The sequence below is a fragment of the Artemia sp. Qi Xiang Cuo genome, chromosome 8 (genome assembly GCF_049724085.1).
Source record: "Artemia sp. Qi Xiang Cuo chromosome 8, ASM4972408v1, whole genome shotgun sequence".
In the NCBI taxonomy this organism is placed as follows: domain Eukaryota; kingdom Metazoa; phylum Arthropoda; class Branchiopoda; order Anostraca; family Artemiidae; genus Artemia; species Artemia sp. Qi Xiang Cuo.
In genome coordinates, this window is record NC_142801.1 from 14,182,976 (window position 1) to 14,200,154 (window position 17,179).

The window sequence follows — 17,179 nt, forward strand, 5'->3', positions numbered from 1 at the left end:
ATCAAAGTGTGATTGAACACAGTTTACCCTACTGATCTTCTCTTTGTTAATAGCTTAGCAAACAGTTTCTGGTAATTATCCCTTCCTTTTCTGTTCATTGGCATTATCCCTCGGCAATTATCCTTTGTTGATTTTCCTTTACTGTCCATTTGCATTATCCCTTGGCGATCACCTTTGGCAATTATCCCTTCCTTTGCTGTCCATTGGCATTACCCTTTGGAAATTACCTTAGGTAATTATCCCTTACTCATCCTTTCTTTGCGAATAGCTTAGCAGACGATTTTAGGCAATTATCCCTTCCTTTGCTGATCGTCCCTTGCTGATTGTCCTTTCCTGTCCATTCGAATTATCCATTGGCAATTATCCCTTGCTGATCTTGCCATTGGTAGCTTAGCAAAAGGTTTTTGCCAAATATCTCTGAAGAGTGAAAAATGTCAGATGCTACCTTTCGCGACGACATAGCTTTTTTGGACAAGTTGGTCAGTAAATTCATCGGATGCTCATGCCCTTTTTTGAGCTTGGGTTACTTTTTTGTGGATTAATTGTAATATATATATATATATATATATATATATATATATATATATATATATATATATATATATATATATATATATATATATATGTATATAAATTGCATGGTTTTTGATCTCTTTCAGCTCTTAACTGATTTTTCATAAAATAAAATTTTGTCTCTGTGAAAACCCTTCGTAAAATTCTTTTCCTATAAAGAGCTCTTTCTTTTTTCCTTGTAGAATTATTAAAATATATATCTTTGTTTGGGGTTTAACTACGATGTCCTTGAAAAATTGACTATATGCATGGATTATACTGGAAAACACATCTCAAAATTTATTTGAAAACAAGACAGAAGCACAATAAGAACAAACAGAGAAATGTACTTACTTGTACTTACTTACTTACTTGTACTTGTTGCACGGTCAAGCAGCATCTAGATTCATCGTGGCGCTCAGCAGATGACGATATGTCTCCTTCCATAGGTTTCGCTCGAGGGTGGCAGGCTCCTTCATTTCCAGGCACTGGTAATCCCAGTGACGGCCGCATTTTCGGAATCCCCCGATTGGCTCCAGATCAGACTTAACTATTGCTAGCCAAGCCTTTTTTTGATCTCCTGTCCTCCTCGTTTAAGCAGGTAGTGGCAGACGTCTGGGGCATTTTTTGTTTATATAGTCATCTGGTCCTTCCAATATGTGGCCAAACCCTTCCAGTCTCCTATGCTTAACAATGTCAGAGACAAGTGGGCGATCCCCACATTTTCTCCTCACTTCTTCATTTGAGATTCTATCTGAGGGGCGGATACCCAGGATATAGCGCAGGCATTTGTGGTTGAATATATTCAAGCTCAACGCTTCAGCTGCTTTAAGTGACCACGTTTCACACCCATAGAGGAGGACAGAAAGAACTATAGCTTCATACACTCGGAGCTTTGTGCGTAGCGATATTTCGCTCCGCTTCCAGAGATACTTCCGTAATTGAAAAAAGACACTCCAGGCTGACGATATGCAGCTCTGGATTTCTTCTGAAGATTCGCCGGCAGGGTTTACCATCGATCCGAGGTTTTTGAACGACTGGACGTCCTCTATCTGATTACCATTTAGGTTCACAGGGGTTTCATCCGTCTGTTCGCATGGATTTTGTTTTCGGTAGGCTTATTTGGAGACCAGTCGAAAGTGCTTTGACTGCCACGTCATTTATCATAGCCTGGGCATCTGCAATGGATTCAGCAAGCATGTCCACATCGTCAGCATAGTTAAGATCAGTGACGGAGAAGGACGGGCTCACTGCAAAGCCTTTATAATTAAAACATTAAATACAAAAATGTAAAGAATTCAGCAATAAACACAGATGTAGATAAAGACAGTAGTAATAATAATGCTGCCACTTTAGAAGAAGAACTGAAAAATGTTGCAAGAAGAAACTAAGGAAGTTGGGCTATTAACTCTGGCTAAAAATCAGAAGTTTTCTTTTGTTTAGCATTTTAAATTTACTCCCTCATGTCAATCGTGAGAGTCTGTGCATGGAGTTTGGCTTAACCCTCCTCATCCTTCGCGTTTACAAGAACTTCCTCCTGCCTCCCTTTAACTTTTCGGATAATGCCTGAATCGATGCTAAAATAACTTCCGTCATCTTGTAGCCTAATAAATAAGCAAAAAACAGAAACTTACTCGCAAGGGGGGTATGTTTGTGGAGCCTGTTTGTTTCGTGCGTTTGCTGTTTCTCAGGTGGGATAACTGTCCGAATATCCATAAATCTAACTTTTCTGCGCATTTTTTTTGGCGGAAAACACTTAAGTGTATCACCCACATCGAGATTATTACGTCCAGTTATCCGTTGCAGTTCACTACGTCATTTATTGCAAAATTTCTATAATTGATGATTTAATTAAACTTGATGGCAGTGGAATAATGAAATTCTGAAGTCAGATCCGACATTCAATAAGTCCAAAAACAGGTGCTTTCACTTTAAAGACCAAATGAAGACTATGTAATGTTACAACTTTTTTTTTTTTTTTTTTTTTTTTTTTTTTTTTTTTTGCCTGTGTATCAACTTGTGATTTAACTAGCTAGAATAACTCTTCACTCTTTTGTAATATTACGAATATTTTTAACAGACTCTTAATTTTTCTCATTATTTTTCAGGGCAAGAATGGCAGCTTTCCAAAAAAAATATTCGTTTACAGAGATGGCGTCGGTACTGGCGACATTGGTTATGTGAAAAACATTGAGCTTAAGGCAATTCAACATGTTGTTTCGAAAATTGACCCCGCTATTCAAATTTGCTTCACTATTGTTTCCAAGAGGATAAACACAAGAATCCTTTCAGTTAATGGACAGGTGAACAAATTAATTTATAATTAAGGGCATAAACAGAGGCCTCATCAGTGGGGTTTTTTTTCGTGAGCACATACAGGGAGAAGGGAGTGATTATTTATCTATGCCTCCTCCTCAGAAACTCAAACATGCATAAACAGGGCACGATTATAGGCACAAAAAAAAGACTTTCATGGCCAAACAAGCTACGTAAGAATTTTCGAAGACCACACTGTCTTTCCATGACGTGCAAATAACAGTTCAAGTAGAGATAAATCCTTTTTTTATACAGTGAAAATAATGACGACATCTGTGGACATTTCACTCATACACAGTGATCCTCGTCATCAGGTAAACATTATAAATGAACGGCATTTTCTTTTACAGTCAAGCCATGTTTCTCTCCCCCCCGTTATTCTCCCCCAACCCCCACTCACCATGTTTTTCGTGCCATGTCAAATACTACTGTTGTACAATTGATGCATTTGATTTTCTTTAACAAATAGGTCAAAATAGTCAGAAACCATAATTAAATTTCCATACAATAATAAAGAAAATTAATATTGCTGCTTATTCTTAAAATAAGTCTCAATGGGTTTGGAAGCACCCCCCCCCTCCCCCCAAAAAAGAAGCAAATAAGGTTTCAACTACAAAATAAACTTCCGCAGAAAAAAAAATCTACAACAATTATCCCCGATTCCTCTACCCCTTCAAAACAAATTTTAATTGAATTATGTCTTGATAGCACTTCTGACACTCTACAATTCATCATACTTTGTGGCACATTTTGGCCGTCAGTCAATTATATGGGTGGTGTATTTTATAGATGAGTTATGTTGTATTTAATAATGGTAGGATGGTTTTACGTTGCAAATTAACATAGGCCAGTTTTCGATAGGTATTATAAGCATAGAATAGAATTTATTTGAGCTAAAAACCCATAGGCTATGCCAAAAAATATAAACAAAGAACAATTACCAAGAAATTGCATAAATCCTAACATAATCCTATAGAAATCTACTTCTATGATTCATCGCGTGACGAAAGAATCGTGGCAAGCTTCTGATACCCATAAGACACTCATCCGCACACACTCTCACCAACCACTCAAAATCTTAATTTCCCCTACCAAACACTTCAATTCTCCAATCACTCCGCTCCTCACATTCACATATCAAGTGATATACGCTCTAATCTAAACCTCCACACATAGGACAATATTAAAAGTAGTAACTCTGAACAGAAAAAACATTGCTCTGGAACAACCTGAGTTTCAGTTTCTGTGAGTATGCTGTCTATTGCCAGACATTGTAGAAGTCTCTGAAATACTGCGTTGGCTAGGACTATTCTTAGTTGCAGTGTTCTTTGGGAGTCACCACTGGAAGTTAGTATACTTCCTAAGTACTGAAAGTCTGTCACCTGTTTGATGTCTCAACCTCCTGTTTGTATTCGTATTGGTGGACTGGTAACTTACAAAACTTTAGTCTTTGAGAGTGTTGATTTGTAATGTGAACTGTTCAGCTCTCTTAGTGAATTAGTTTAGGAATCCTAAAGCTTCTGCTTTTCGGCTTCTATGAGGCCAACATCGTCTGTGAGGTCAACGTCCTAGAGGTGGTTTCCTGGATTCCATCTCCATTTGTCTGTTTAAAGATACAGTGTGCGACTAGGACAGAGAGATAAGGTAATATGATATTGCCTTGCTTGACACCAGTCATAACTTTGAAGTAACGCATGTTGCCATGTGAGGTTTTAACACAGCAATTTGCCTCATGATACATAGCAAGTAATATACTAACTAGTTTCTTGGGAATGCCATATAACCATAAGTCTGCACAGGGTTTGACCATTTACGGAATCGAAGGCTGTTGTAGTCAGCGAAGAGTGTATAAGCGTTGTTTCTATTCATTAAATTCTTCCAGGATCGTTTGGTGAGTAAAGAACAGGTTGGCACTAGATCGTTTCAGTCGGAATCCATAGTGTTCTTCAAGAAAATGGGAATCAAGGGCTGTTGGCAGTCTTTCTGGCACTAAAGTCGAGAAGAGCTTCGCAGGGATTGACAGAACATTGATGCTTCTGTAGTTGGCGCATTCTTTTGCATCTTCTTTCTTGATGAGTTATACTTCCTGTTGTCCATTCTTTGGGGTACCTTTAGGTCTGTCACAGGAGCGACAAGACGGATAGACAGATGGCCACTTAGCTTCTGGATCACTTACTTTAAAAGTTACCGTTTCACTACTTTGATTCTAACTTCAGCAATTGACAAAACATTGTCTATAAAACCGTGTTTAATAGCACAAAAAAAGCAGTTGCTTGGCCTGGAAAATTGTTAGTCATCTCCCATTAATTGATAAGACCCGCGTTTATTCAAAGTCAATTTGATTTCCCCTTCTTTTATTTTCGGTGGTAAGCTCAGATATCCTGAAAAAAAAATAGTCTTAAGGGGCTTGAAACTTGTACTTGGCCTAGAGAAATTTCAATATTCAACTACTAACAACTCACGGCAGCACAAGTCGCATGATACAACACAGCTACGCACGCTCCTCCTCCATTCCAATCTATGCAAAAAAAAAAAAAACCTTCTTTCGTTTTGCCCAGACGGTTGGCAAACAGGGACAATCTGGCAATATGTCATCCTTTATCCGTAGAACGTGTCCTTGCTATCTCATCCTTTCTATCATTACACCCTGAGAAAGTGGGATTGAAATACCTTTTTCGTACTGCTCACTGTTTGAGATACTGTCAGTCAGTCAGGCACCCAAAGAATCCGTAGCCAATTTATCAGGAAAATATCAAATCCTTCATTTTTCAGAGTGCCCACGCTTCAGAACCACACTTAACCGCTGTCATCATTGTATCTTCCAATATTCTACTCTTGGTTTGCAGACCTATCTGCCTATTCTTGTAATCTTTTTTGCATCCTGAACTCGCAAAACCTCTAAAACTTCGTTCATTATTCTAACATTTTTGTCTAGGATGCTTGAAGTCCAGTTGAATAGTTTATATAAAATTCCATCAAATATGATCCATGCAAGTGGGGAGAGAACGTAACCCCTGCTTAACTCCTAATTTAATACGAAACCAGCTGCTAACCTCATTTCCTGCCTTAACCGCTGCACCGTTATTCTCGTACATAGAATTGATCATCTTTATGTATTTATATGATACTACACAAGGATAAGACCCTCACTAAAGATCTTCTATCGACGGAATCGAACGCTTGCTCATAATCTATAAAACCAAAGGACCAAAGGGGTTTGCTGACCCAGGAACTTTTCAAATAATTATCTAAGAACGAAAATTTTGCTATCATCAGCATCTTTATGTCTGAGAAATATCATTATACTAAGTAATTTGCTTCATACAGAAACCATGCTAGTGCCTCCTATAGTTACCACACACTCTTATCCCCTTTCTTATGCAGGTGTTCAAGTAATTTTCCTAAAAAAGCTAAGTACTTACCCCTTTTAGTGGGTCAAAAATAAATTATTATTATTATTTTCAAAAATCATATTCGTAATCTTTAGTAACATGTCTTTAACCTCACAACTACCATACTTAAAAACTCATTTACCACACTATCGGCACCTGGGGCATTTTTTCGTTCTTTTCTATATATTTTATTCCTCTACCTATCACGGTTTAGCATATCCTCAAAATTTGTAACTCTTACTCTTTCCTTGTCATTAATTCTGGCTCTGTTTCTATCTTTAACAGGGACAAGTCCATATTTACTATTCCCTTTCAATTTATTAACATGCCATACAATATTTTACTGCAATGCCGTCTGGCTGCATCTTCCAGATTTTGGCACTTTTATCCATGGCCTCCATTTCACGCTTCCTTAATTCATACTTAAATATTTTCTCCACTATCTTTATTTTCCTCTTATTTTTACCAGTTTCCGTTTTTACTATTAAGAAGCTATTTTTTTAGCATGGAAATCCGCCCCCTTCAACGGTAGTTGATGATGTCGTAACATTACCGGAGCGGTATGACTATTTTTTAATATCTCAAAGTGTTCGCCAAGGGACAGTGTCTCCCACGTCTTTCAACATTATCGAAGATGCGACAAATTTCAAAGCCAGTATACATCAGAGACTCTCATACAAGCTGTGTCACTTGTACTACAATTGGCAGGTATGTTGCACAAAGTGATTAAAGGTCAAATATAATTTTTAGCCTCAATTAATTATGGATTAATTAAGCTTATACTAGCAAATATTAGTCGTTAGTGTAAAACTGCAATTAAATATTTTCGTAGACCACACTTGCTTTATTTATAATTAAGATGATAATACCAGGGAAAATTTTTATTAAGACAATGGAGATTTCATTTATGGAATATTAAAGAAATGCATTATTGGCCCTGCAAATTCTGAAACTTTAGTTGACACTAATAGTAACGATAATGAAGAAGAATAAATTCATGATCATTTTATGTCGTTTTAAAAATGACATAAAAATGAAATTATTTTCTGGCCTCTGACACCAACTTATTTCACCAGAAAACAGATTTTTTACCATCTTTCTTTCGGTTGTTAGACTTGTTATACAATTATAGAAATTATTTTGTTGCTGAATTTCTCTCATATGTTGCCACATTGAATTGTAAAAGGAAACAAGCGGAAAGTTTTCTTGATTACAAGCAAGCCAGACCAGACACCCAATTTATCGGCAGTTGGTCGTCGAGCAAAACAACAATCAAAAGGCTGATGCAACCGTTATGTTTAATAGGGCTATTGAAATAGGCTAGTGGGTATATTTAAAATCAAGTAATTAAAGCGATTTTTTTTTTAATCCAAAGTAAATAAATATTATCGTGACATGTCAGTAGACAACAAGAGGAATAAATATAGCAGGGTAGGATTGCTGAATTGGTCTTTCTAAATAGATGTGTTTGTAGATATTTCAGGTAACTAATACTTTGAAGTGTTTAATAATTTAGTAATATCCGTAATAATGTGTATTTTTATTTATGGCACTTTTTTCTTTTGCTATATCAATCAGGAAAGTTATATATCCTAGTGACTGATATTAATATTTGATATTTATTTAAAATTAACAACAATTTACATACAAAAATCATTATGATTCACCCAAAACCAAAAGGTAGTGTGAATCAGGTAAAAAAAAACATATACGTGTAATATCTTTTAAATTCACTATAATAAGAAAGAGAAATAAAAAAAAAAAAAAAAAAATACAACGGGGGCAGCAACTACATAACATATTCATGCTGTGGGGTCACATTCACCAACCAACAAAAAATTACAACTTAATTTAAATCAAATCAAATCTCCTTCAAAACAAACAAAACTAAAATTCATACTTGCTTAATAATTTTTTTTAAATTTTCCTTTATAATCAGTGAGATTTTTTATCTTCTTCATATCATTATCCAAGTTATTCCATAATTTTATACCCTTTATAATAAAAGAAGACTTGGACCTGGCAGGCATTATAGGTGGAGTATGACGCATTCTTACCCCTAGTATTTAGGTTATGTATATTCCATCGGCTATGATATCATGATATTGGGAATATCATGAATATAGGATTCATGATATTGTGTTTTTTACTCATTTTCTGTTGATATTTGCACACGTTCCTTATATAATATAACTTGGCGTCTGTGGTCATATTCTATCGTTTTAATTTCAGTTTTGTTAATATTGCTAATCATGCTAAGAAAATTTGGTAATTTGATAATTTAAGTCAAGAAGGTCTGGTTTTCAGAAATCTTTAAGCACCCCTTTGTGCAAACCCCTTTAAACCCCTTTGTGCATATATTTTATTGCAAACAATTGCTGTGAGGTGGGTTGCAAGTGTTCTTGGAGAATAGCCATCGGTCAAAATTTCAAAAATATCCTTATTCATTTTTGGAATATTTCGTTGATAGATATTTCAAATGTGTTATACGAGTGCATACATTTAAAGTACAGATATTTTTTTTTGTAATTAAGAGCTCGTAATTAAGAGAAGTACCTATCTCCACTCCTCCCTCTAGAGGGCAGTGGCCTTTGATGACCTTAAAAAAATCCGTGTGTTATGAAGTGAAACCTTGCAAAACAGATCTTCCACTTAAATGAAGTACAAGTACAAGGGTTGAACTTTGCTCAATTCTGATTTATGAGGTTTCAAAGATCTGCAAATACATTTCCTAAATTTAGGGGAAAAAACCATTGATATGGCTTAAAATTCTACTAAAAAAACAGGAATTGCGTTTTCAGAACTAAAACCAGAGAAAAAAGAACTGATAACTGAAAATTAAGGTAAAATGTTGTTTTGTCCAAATATAATAGGTATAGGACCTGTCTAGTAGACAAATTTCTAAGACTTAGAAATCAGACAAGGGTTAACGTGGGAGCTTGGCAATACCTTCTCAGAGTGTGTTTTTGGCCCTGGATTCATTACAGAGAGTTTCATTTTCCTAACCTAACCCCTTTCCAAGATAGCAAAAAGTAGCTAAACTAGAATTTTACCATTAAAGAAGCTAAAATCTTTTGAAATTAAATTAAAAACTAAAATCACTAAAAATAAAACTAAATTAATACTAAAAATAAACTGTTTTAAACATGAAAAATTAAGTGAATAAAAAATAAATTAAACAATAAATAAATAAAAATCTCTAAAATCTTGAGATTTCAGACAAATATTGTCTCTTTTTTGTCTTTTTTTTTAATAGTTATAATCATTCATTGTAATTTTCAAGCAGTGGAGTATATGAAGAGACAGACAAGAGAGTTTAGGTAACTTAAAGAAAGTGGGAACTGGCGCTAGCGTCAGCCTAAAACTCACCAAAGCCATCTAACGTTTGACATTTCCTGACATTTTTTTTTTTTTTTTGCAGTGCAATAATAAGGAAAGATTACTGTAGTAACAAATATATGACCTTTGTTTATTAAAAAGTAATTGCCAAGTATGAAAATATTGCCGAGAGAAGCCACACGCTATATGTGACTTTTAATTTCTCACTTGACTTAATTTCTACTTGAATTAAAATCAAGTAGTTGCGGGCATGCATCAAGCCATGGCTAATTGTAGAAAGAGCCAAGACAGATAGTCCGAGTGAGTGAAAGGCAAATCTGGGATAAGCCCTTTTTAGGATTGTATAAAAATGATGTAGTTTCATTTGTTGATAGATAAGATAGATAACAGAAACAACTTGACATTTTTCGTCTTTTATCATTTAGTCTTTTATCGTTTTTATCATTTTATCGTTTTTTATCATTTAGACTTATCTATCAACAAATGAAGTGACATCATTTTTATACAATCCTAAAAAGGGCTTATCCCATATTTGCCTCTCAATCACTCGAACTATCTGTTTTGGCTTTTTCTGCAATTAGCCATGTCTTGGAAATCTGCACAATACTTGATTTTAATTCAATTAAATAAAAACAACAAGTATGTTTTCTACTGAAAGTAAGGAGCAACATTAAAACTCAAAAAGAACAGAAATTATTACATATACAAAGGGGGTACCCTCCTCAACACCTCACTCTTTACGCTAAAGTTTTTTAATACGTTTAAAAAAGCATCTTATTGTTCTAAATAAACGGTCCTTGTGTTTCAGGAGCCATTTTTAAAGAATTGGGACAAAAGTCGAACTTTAGCGTAAAGAGCGGTGTTGAGAAGGGGGCAACCCCCCTTTAAATGCGTAATATTTTTTCTTGTTTTAAGTTTTAATGTTGCTTCATACTTTCAGTTGAAAAAACTTGTGTTTTTTATTTAATTTATGATCGTTTTTTAAATAATGCCAGAAAATCTGGACCCACCTCTCCACTGATACATCCTCTAGACAATTCAATCCCGGTGAAAATTTACCCAGGACAATTACTCTTAACCACTCTGCGCGTAAAATTGAGACGCAAATGAGAAAGCGAGGAATATAAAAATAATTTTGTATAATAATTCTGGCGAATTCCCCCAGTGTATAATTTCCCCTGACAAGTTCACTCCCTAGAAACTTCACTTCCTATGGAAATACACCCAGCGAAAAATTATATCAAACAACCTTGATATTTTCATTTTAAACCTTGATATTTTCCTTATAAATGGACTCGGTCGAGGGCAAATCTGGCAGAAGCCCTTTTTAGGATTGTTTAAAAATGATGCCATTTCATTTGTTGATAGATAAGTATCTATCATATATATCTATCTATATATTTCTACTTGAATTAAAATCAAGTAGTTGCGGGTATGTATCAGGCCATGGCTAATTGTAGAAAAAGGCAAGACAGTGCGATTGAGTGAGAGGCAAATCTGGCATAAGCCCTTTTTAGGATTGTATAAAAATGATGTCATTCCATTTGTTGATAGATAATTATCTATCATATATCTCTATCTATATATTTCTACTTGAATTAAAATCAAGCAGTTGCGGGTATGTATCAGGCCATGGCTAATTGTAGAAAAGGCACGACAGATAGTCCGAGTGAGTGAGAGGCAAATCTGGCATAAGCCCTTTTTACGATTGTATAAATTTGTTGATAGATAAGTATCTATCATATATATCTATCTATCTATTTCTACTTGAATTAAAATCAAGCAGTTGCTGGCATGTATCAAGCCATGGCTAATTGTAGAAAAAGCCACGACAGATAGTCGTGAGTGAGTGAGAGGCAAATCTGGCATAAGCCCTTTTTACGATTGTATAAAAATGATGCCATTTCATTTGTTGATAGATAAGTATCTATCATATATATCTATCTATCTATTTTGATTAAATCAAGTCTAAATAATTCTTTAAAGCTCTAACTAAATTCCGCAAAAAAATAATTTCAATTAAATATTTGAGATTTACATATTTAAAAAGTCCAAAAACAATTGATTTTAAACAATCATCGACATCGATTTAATCTAACATGTGACAGTAACAGCCCGTGTTCCGACTGGTTTTTCTTCCAATAATGTATGTTCTTTTTGTTCCAATTGTGTTCCGAGAGAGCACAAAAACGTTTTACAATAGTAATTAATTAAAATTGTATAAAAATTTTACCTTATTCAGATAGATTCGGACTCTACACCAACTTACATCGGAATTGATGGAACACATGACAAAAGCGAATCGAGTTCTGACAATTTTTTCTTTCAATAACCTCTTTTTAGGGTACTGTGCGAGTTCCTGCACCATGCCAGTATGCCCACAAGATAGCGTTTGTAGTGGGTGAAAGCATCCATCGGGAGCCAAGTGAGGCCCTTGCTGAACGTCTGTGGTACCTGTGAGGAGATGGGAGATATCAATATCAATTCGTTCTCCTTTTTGGTTATCAATAGTTTTGTATTGATAATGTTTTTTTATTACTTTTGTACTGGTGATTTGTAGTGGCTTCTTTTACAATATTTGCTACTACTACGATCGTATCTGTAAAGCGACCTTTTCTTTCTTATATATCTGACGTAATGGCATGTATATTGACACTCGCAAAACTTAACACTGATCTGTTATGTGGCAATTATCACAAGCCGAAGCTAAGCTTGAGATTAAGCAATAAATAAAAAAAACGCAAAATAGTAGTCTAAAAAATTTAATATGTCGAAAAGGTTGTAAAAATATCTAAAATAATTATAACTCACATAATTAAAAAGGAACAAACCAATAAAAACATGAAAATTTAGTCACGTGACCAAAAAAAAATGCTAGTAAAAAAAAATGAGACGATCTGGCTCTAGAACTCGCTGTCCGACGCCATTTTGATGGCTGCCTCAAACAACAAGTTAAAGTAAACTTTAATTATAAACAAAAAACGCACCATTAAACTACTAATAACCGCCCCGAAAATACAAATAAGCTCTTGTCATGGGGCGGCTACATACAATGTTTATAAACAAATAGTTAACCAAGCCAAAAAAAAAAAAAATGTAGTTAAATAACGAACTAAAATAGTTTTATTCTTTATTTCCGAGGCGGTTTTATCTACTTGTTATTCCTTGTCTTTGACTGTCACAGAGTTGTAATTTCAGATTCGATCAGCATTGCTATCAAAGTTATGTATTGATTATTGTAGACTGGACCGTGCTCAGGATTTTTTGTTTGGTCGAGGGGGGATAGGGTTAGCAGGTGGATTGTTACTTGGTCGACTGTCAGACCGAATCAGTGACTGAGCAATATCTTGTCTGGTATTTTCGTGGTTCTCTTAATAATCAATGAAAGTGTCACGAACTTGTTGCAGACCTAGATTTTAGCTCTTGAAGGGGGTAAGGGGGACCCCTACAGAAGATTTATTGCTATGAATATACTTAATTAATATTACATGACGGATTTTTGTGAGTGATGTTTGAGAAACGCTTTTTTCTATGTTTGTTACTAAAAAATTTTTTATTTCGTATCCTAAACCTTAGTTACAATTTAACAAACTTATTTTCTGATGAAGCGTCATATGGTAAAAATCTGTGTGCTTGATATTCACAACCATAAAATCGTTTGACAAACTCCCGAAAACGAAGTTATATTCCACTAATCGGACAAGAACCAGCTGTTCATTATCGGATTTAAATCCTTCGGCTCATTCAAAAAACGGCCTCCTGTTTATTAAGCCAAGGCTCATGACCTACATTCTAAAACTAAAGAGCTTTCAGTGGCTACAGGCATCAATAAATGCAGTAATTATTATTATTTTTTTATTCACTTTCTTACTCTACCCATGCTATTACAGGTCGTTCTCTAGGTTCGTTTGAAGAACCTGGCTTGTACACTCTATAATGATTTTCTATTTTTCATATGTCATAACAAACCCATAGAACAACATAGTGGAGCGTGGCTATGCATTTGTGTTGTGACTGAAACATCCCCCCTCCATTTATTGATGAATACAAAGTCACTAAAAGCTTAATTTGTTACTTGGCAATTAACGAAAAAGGAGTCTTCCAGGTTGTGAACCCTGGTAACACGAGGAGGTATGGAGGTATGCACCTCCATCCTTCTCAGTAGGTATGCACCTCCTGAGAATTTGTTTCACCTCCCCTCTCCTAGATGTCGAAAAACATTTTTTTTTGTATATTCACTGAAAAATGTGTTTTTGGGACATTGACGTTGAAGAGATTGAAAAAAAAACATTTCCCCTCCCCTAGTTGAATCGGTTCCACGAGAATCCATGGGAATGGTTTTTAAGTAGCTAAGTAGCTAATTAGGTATTGTCTTTATGAAATGAGTTTAAATCATTTCGAATACAGTTTCCCAATCGCTATTTCTTACGTCATTCGTAGTCAAGAATTTAAATATTCAAGTTGAATAGAATTATAGAACGCATTCACTACTATACAGCTTCAGCCTTTTGTTGGATTTTGAAATTGACAGCCGACGGATTGTTTCTACAGCCGAATTGTAAGTTTGCAGATTTTTTATTTTTTTTTTGCTGTTTTTAGATAAGATTTTCTTCATGTTTAATACTCAATTATTGAACGCCTGATAGAAAATATAATCTTCTTTCTGGAACTTTTTACCCCCCCCCCCAAAAAAAAAACCTTCTATTGTGAGAAAATTTAGATATAGCCGAAGCTATGTGCCAGGATGGAGAATTAAAGATTGAACCGGAAGTTACCCTAAAAATATGACTAATATATAAATTGTACATTATTGCCTATTGGGGGGGGGATAGGTGGCTATCATTTTTAAATGATAATACCTCTTTTTTTTTTTTTTATTGAAAGCAGGGATGCAAAAAAGATAATTATTTTTTCATTTAAAGTGGAGACAGAAGAAAATGATATCAAATTCCCTGGGAAACCATTGAAATATTTTGATAGACCCAGGGCCCCCCATAAGGACTTGTTCATTGTCTTGCGTATTTTGCGATTTCTCATAGGCTACTGGCTTTATTTGGCTTTTGTGTGTGCTCACTTTTAATTAGATTCTTTGGATCTTATGGAATGCCATGGCGAATCTATCACTCAGTTTTCCAATAATTTGAGGTATATCTGAATAATTTCGACATTTTTGTTGTTGTCCTTGTACCCCTTTACTCATACCCGCAATTTTTTTTTGTCAAGGAACACTAAGCTGTTTAACGTTATTTTGCGTGTTTGTTTGAACCATGCAGTGACCTAATTACTTATTAAGTAAACTAGTTTTCTAATGTAAATCTGAAACAGTATCCTACCAAGGTGGTAGCCAGAGGAGGGGGGGTAGGGAGGTATTAATTTTAAATTATAATAGCTCGAAATTTTATTTATTGAAAGCTGGGATCCCAAAAACTTGATTTTTTTTAATTTAAAGCAGAGACGGCATCCTATCAAGGTGATATCCAAAGGGGGGGAGGGGGTATTGAGCTATCATATTTAAATGATAATACCTCGATTTTTTTTTAAGCAGGGGTGCCTATAAGTTACTTTTTTTTATTTAAAGCAGAGACGCTATCCTTTCAAGATGGTATCCAGAAGGGGTGCATAGGGAGTTATTATATTTAAGTGATAGTACCTTGATTTTTTTTATTGAAAGCAGGGATGCTAAAAAGTTGAAAAGTCGACAAAATTAACAAGATTTTCGTGAGTTATACTTGATACAGCACTTGCATGAATTTATCGTCCAAAGGGAAAGGGACATATGCGTCCAATCCGTTTTTTTCGTATTGATGAAACGGGTTTACTTTGAAAACATTCATTCATGAGTACCAGGCAGATTCGCACTAAAACGAACTGGTGTGACGAAAGCGATATTGACATCCCCACCTAACGTTGCGCTCGAGTAACAATGGCGCCCTTGGTCCAGTGCCCAAGTTACATTAAAAGGCCAGGTCATAATAAAAGCTTTCAATTTTGGAGGTTCAAGGAGGAGTCTTTGACAGTCTTATGACCTCAGGGTACTAGATGTTGCAACGTTCTTACGTATCTACCGTGGTTTAGAAAATTCGATCACCCCACAAATGATTACCAAAAATATGCACAAATGTAACATTTGGAATATTATAACACTTTTTTCAAAGCTTTGAAGAAAAACAAAAAAGTCTAAAACTACGCTTGACAGCTATTTTAAAAAGAAACTCTTTGGAGATTTCCATGGAAATGACCATAGCAGAAGCTTTGAGCCTGGGTGGGGATCAAAAAGGAGTCTTTGAGTTTTTGACCACAGGTGACTTATTGTTGCGACTTTCTTAAATTTGGTAATTCTTTTGAGCATTTGGAAATCAAAGCTTAAACTCAATAACTGATACTAAGGGCCTAACATTTTCCTTGGATTAAAAGTGACGAACTAGGATGAAAATTTCAACAGCTTCCTGGAGCTACTTCAGTCTGCATATTATTTCATTTAATTACACTTAAAGCGGATGAGCTTTTCATTTTTTACCTAAGAAAATAGCTGGCACTTCATTTTTCTTCATAGCGAATAAACTATTAAGTGCACTGTAATTGAAGTGTTCTCATGTGAAGTGTTCATCATATATTTTTCAATTTGATAAATTTCCTCCTTTTAGATGCAGTTTATAATTTGACTGATAATAGGTATTTATCAGTTTATAATTTGGAATAATTCCCCAAAAGAAAAAACTAATAATATACAAAAGAGCAGCCGAATGCAATAAAAAAGCAGCAGTTCAACCATAGCATACAGCACATATATTTTATAAAGAAGCCAAAAAAACTTTAAAATGCATTTTTTTTAAATTGTTATTAAAAACCAGTTTTTAATACAAGACAGCTTCTTAGGAATCCAAAAGAGCCAAAAAAAAAAAACAATCAATATCAAAAGTCGCTTATTTCAACTGTTTTAAAGGTGACAAAACAGATATAGGCAAAGGGCATTATGAAAAAATTAAGCTTCTAAGTTCAAAATTATATTCAAAGTTTTTACCCAGATAACTGACAAATTTTGTGATACGGTATTTGAAATTTCATATGCAGTAATGCTCGATGAAAAAACTACTAGTTTTGATAATTATTCATGTTAAGAATACATAGCTAATAGACACTTCAACTACTCGTATTATACAAGGGTTCTGAAACGCCACAGCCATTTCGTTTCTACCAGATTTCTACTTCTCTTGATGAATAACGAAGAAGACCAATTTCCAGCCAGCGACTTGTGAATTTTTTAACTCATGAATAGGCTCGAATCTGTTGTAAATTTAAGCTGTGATTTGAAAAAGACTGATGAAAACATTAATGTTTGCGATCAACATTGATCGCGTCGGCGGCGCGCCGCCGACATCTTACCGGTGGCGCGCCACCGACGTATTACCGGCGGCGCGGCCAGCTGTTTTGGCCCCGCCGCCGCCGGTCTTCCCTCATCGGCGCGGCGCCGGGGTCTACAATAGATACATCAAAAGAATTGACTTTATGGCGATTTCCAATATATAAAACTCATGAAGTTTAATCTTGTCCATCAGAAGCTATGAGCTTAAAAAAGTTGC

At 35.0% G+C, this 17,179-nt stretch overlaps 1 protein-coding gene across 1 annotated transcript in view; it reads left to right on the forward strand.

The window, feature by feature from the left end:
* The window catches only part of LOC148949183 (piwi-like protein Siwi), a 68,024-nt gene extending 55,872 nt beyond the window's left edge, over positions 1-12,152 (forward strand). The window contains exons 12-14 of the mRNA XM_089093228.1: positions 2,661-2,855; positions 6,765-6,968; positions 11,943-12,152. Of these exons, the coding sequence (XP_088949354.1) occupies positions 2,661-2,855; positions 6,765-6,968; positions 11,943-12,059 (516 nt within the window). The 3' untranslated portion in view covers positions 12,060-12,152. The remainder of the gene's footprint in view (positions 1-2,660; positions 2,856-6,764; positions 6,969-11,942) is intronic.
* Positions 12,153-17,179: the final 5,027 nt, after the last annotated feature.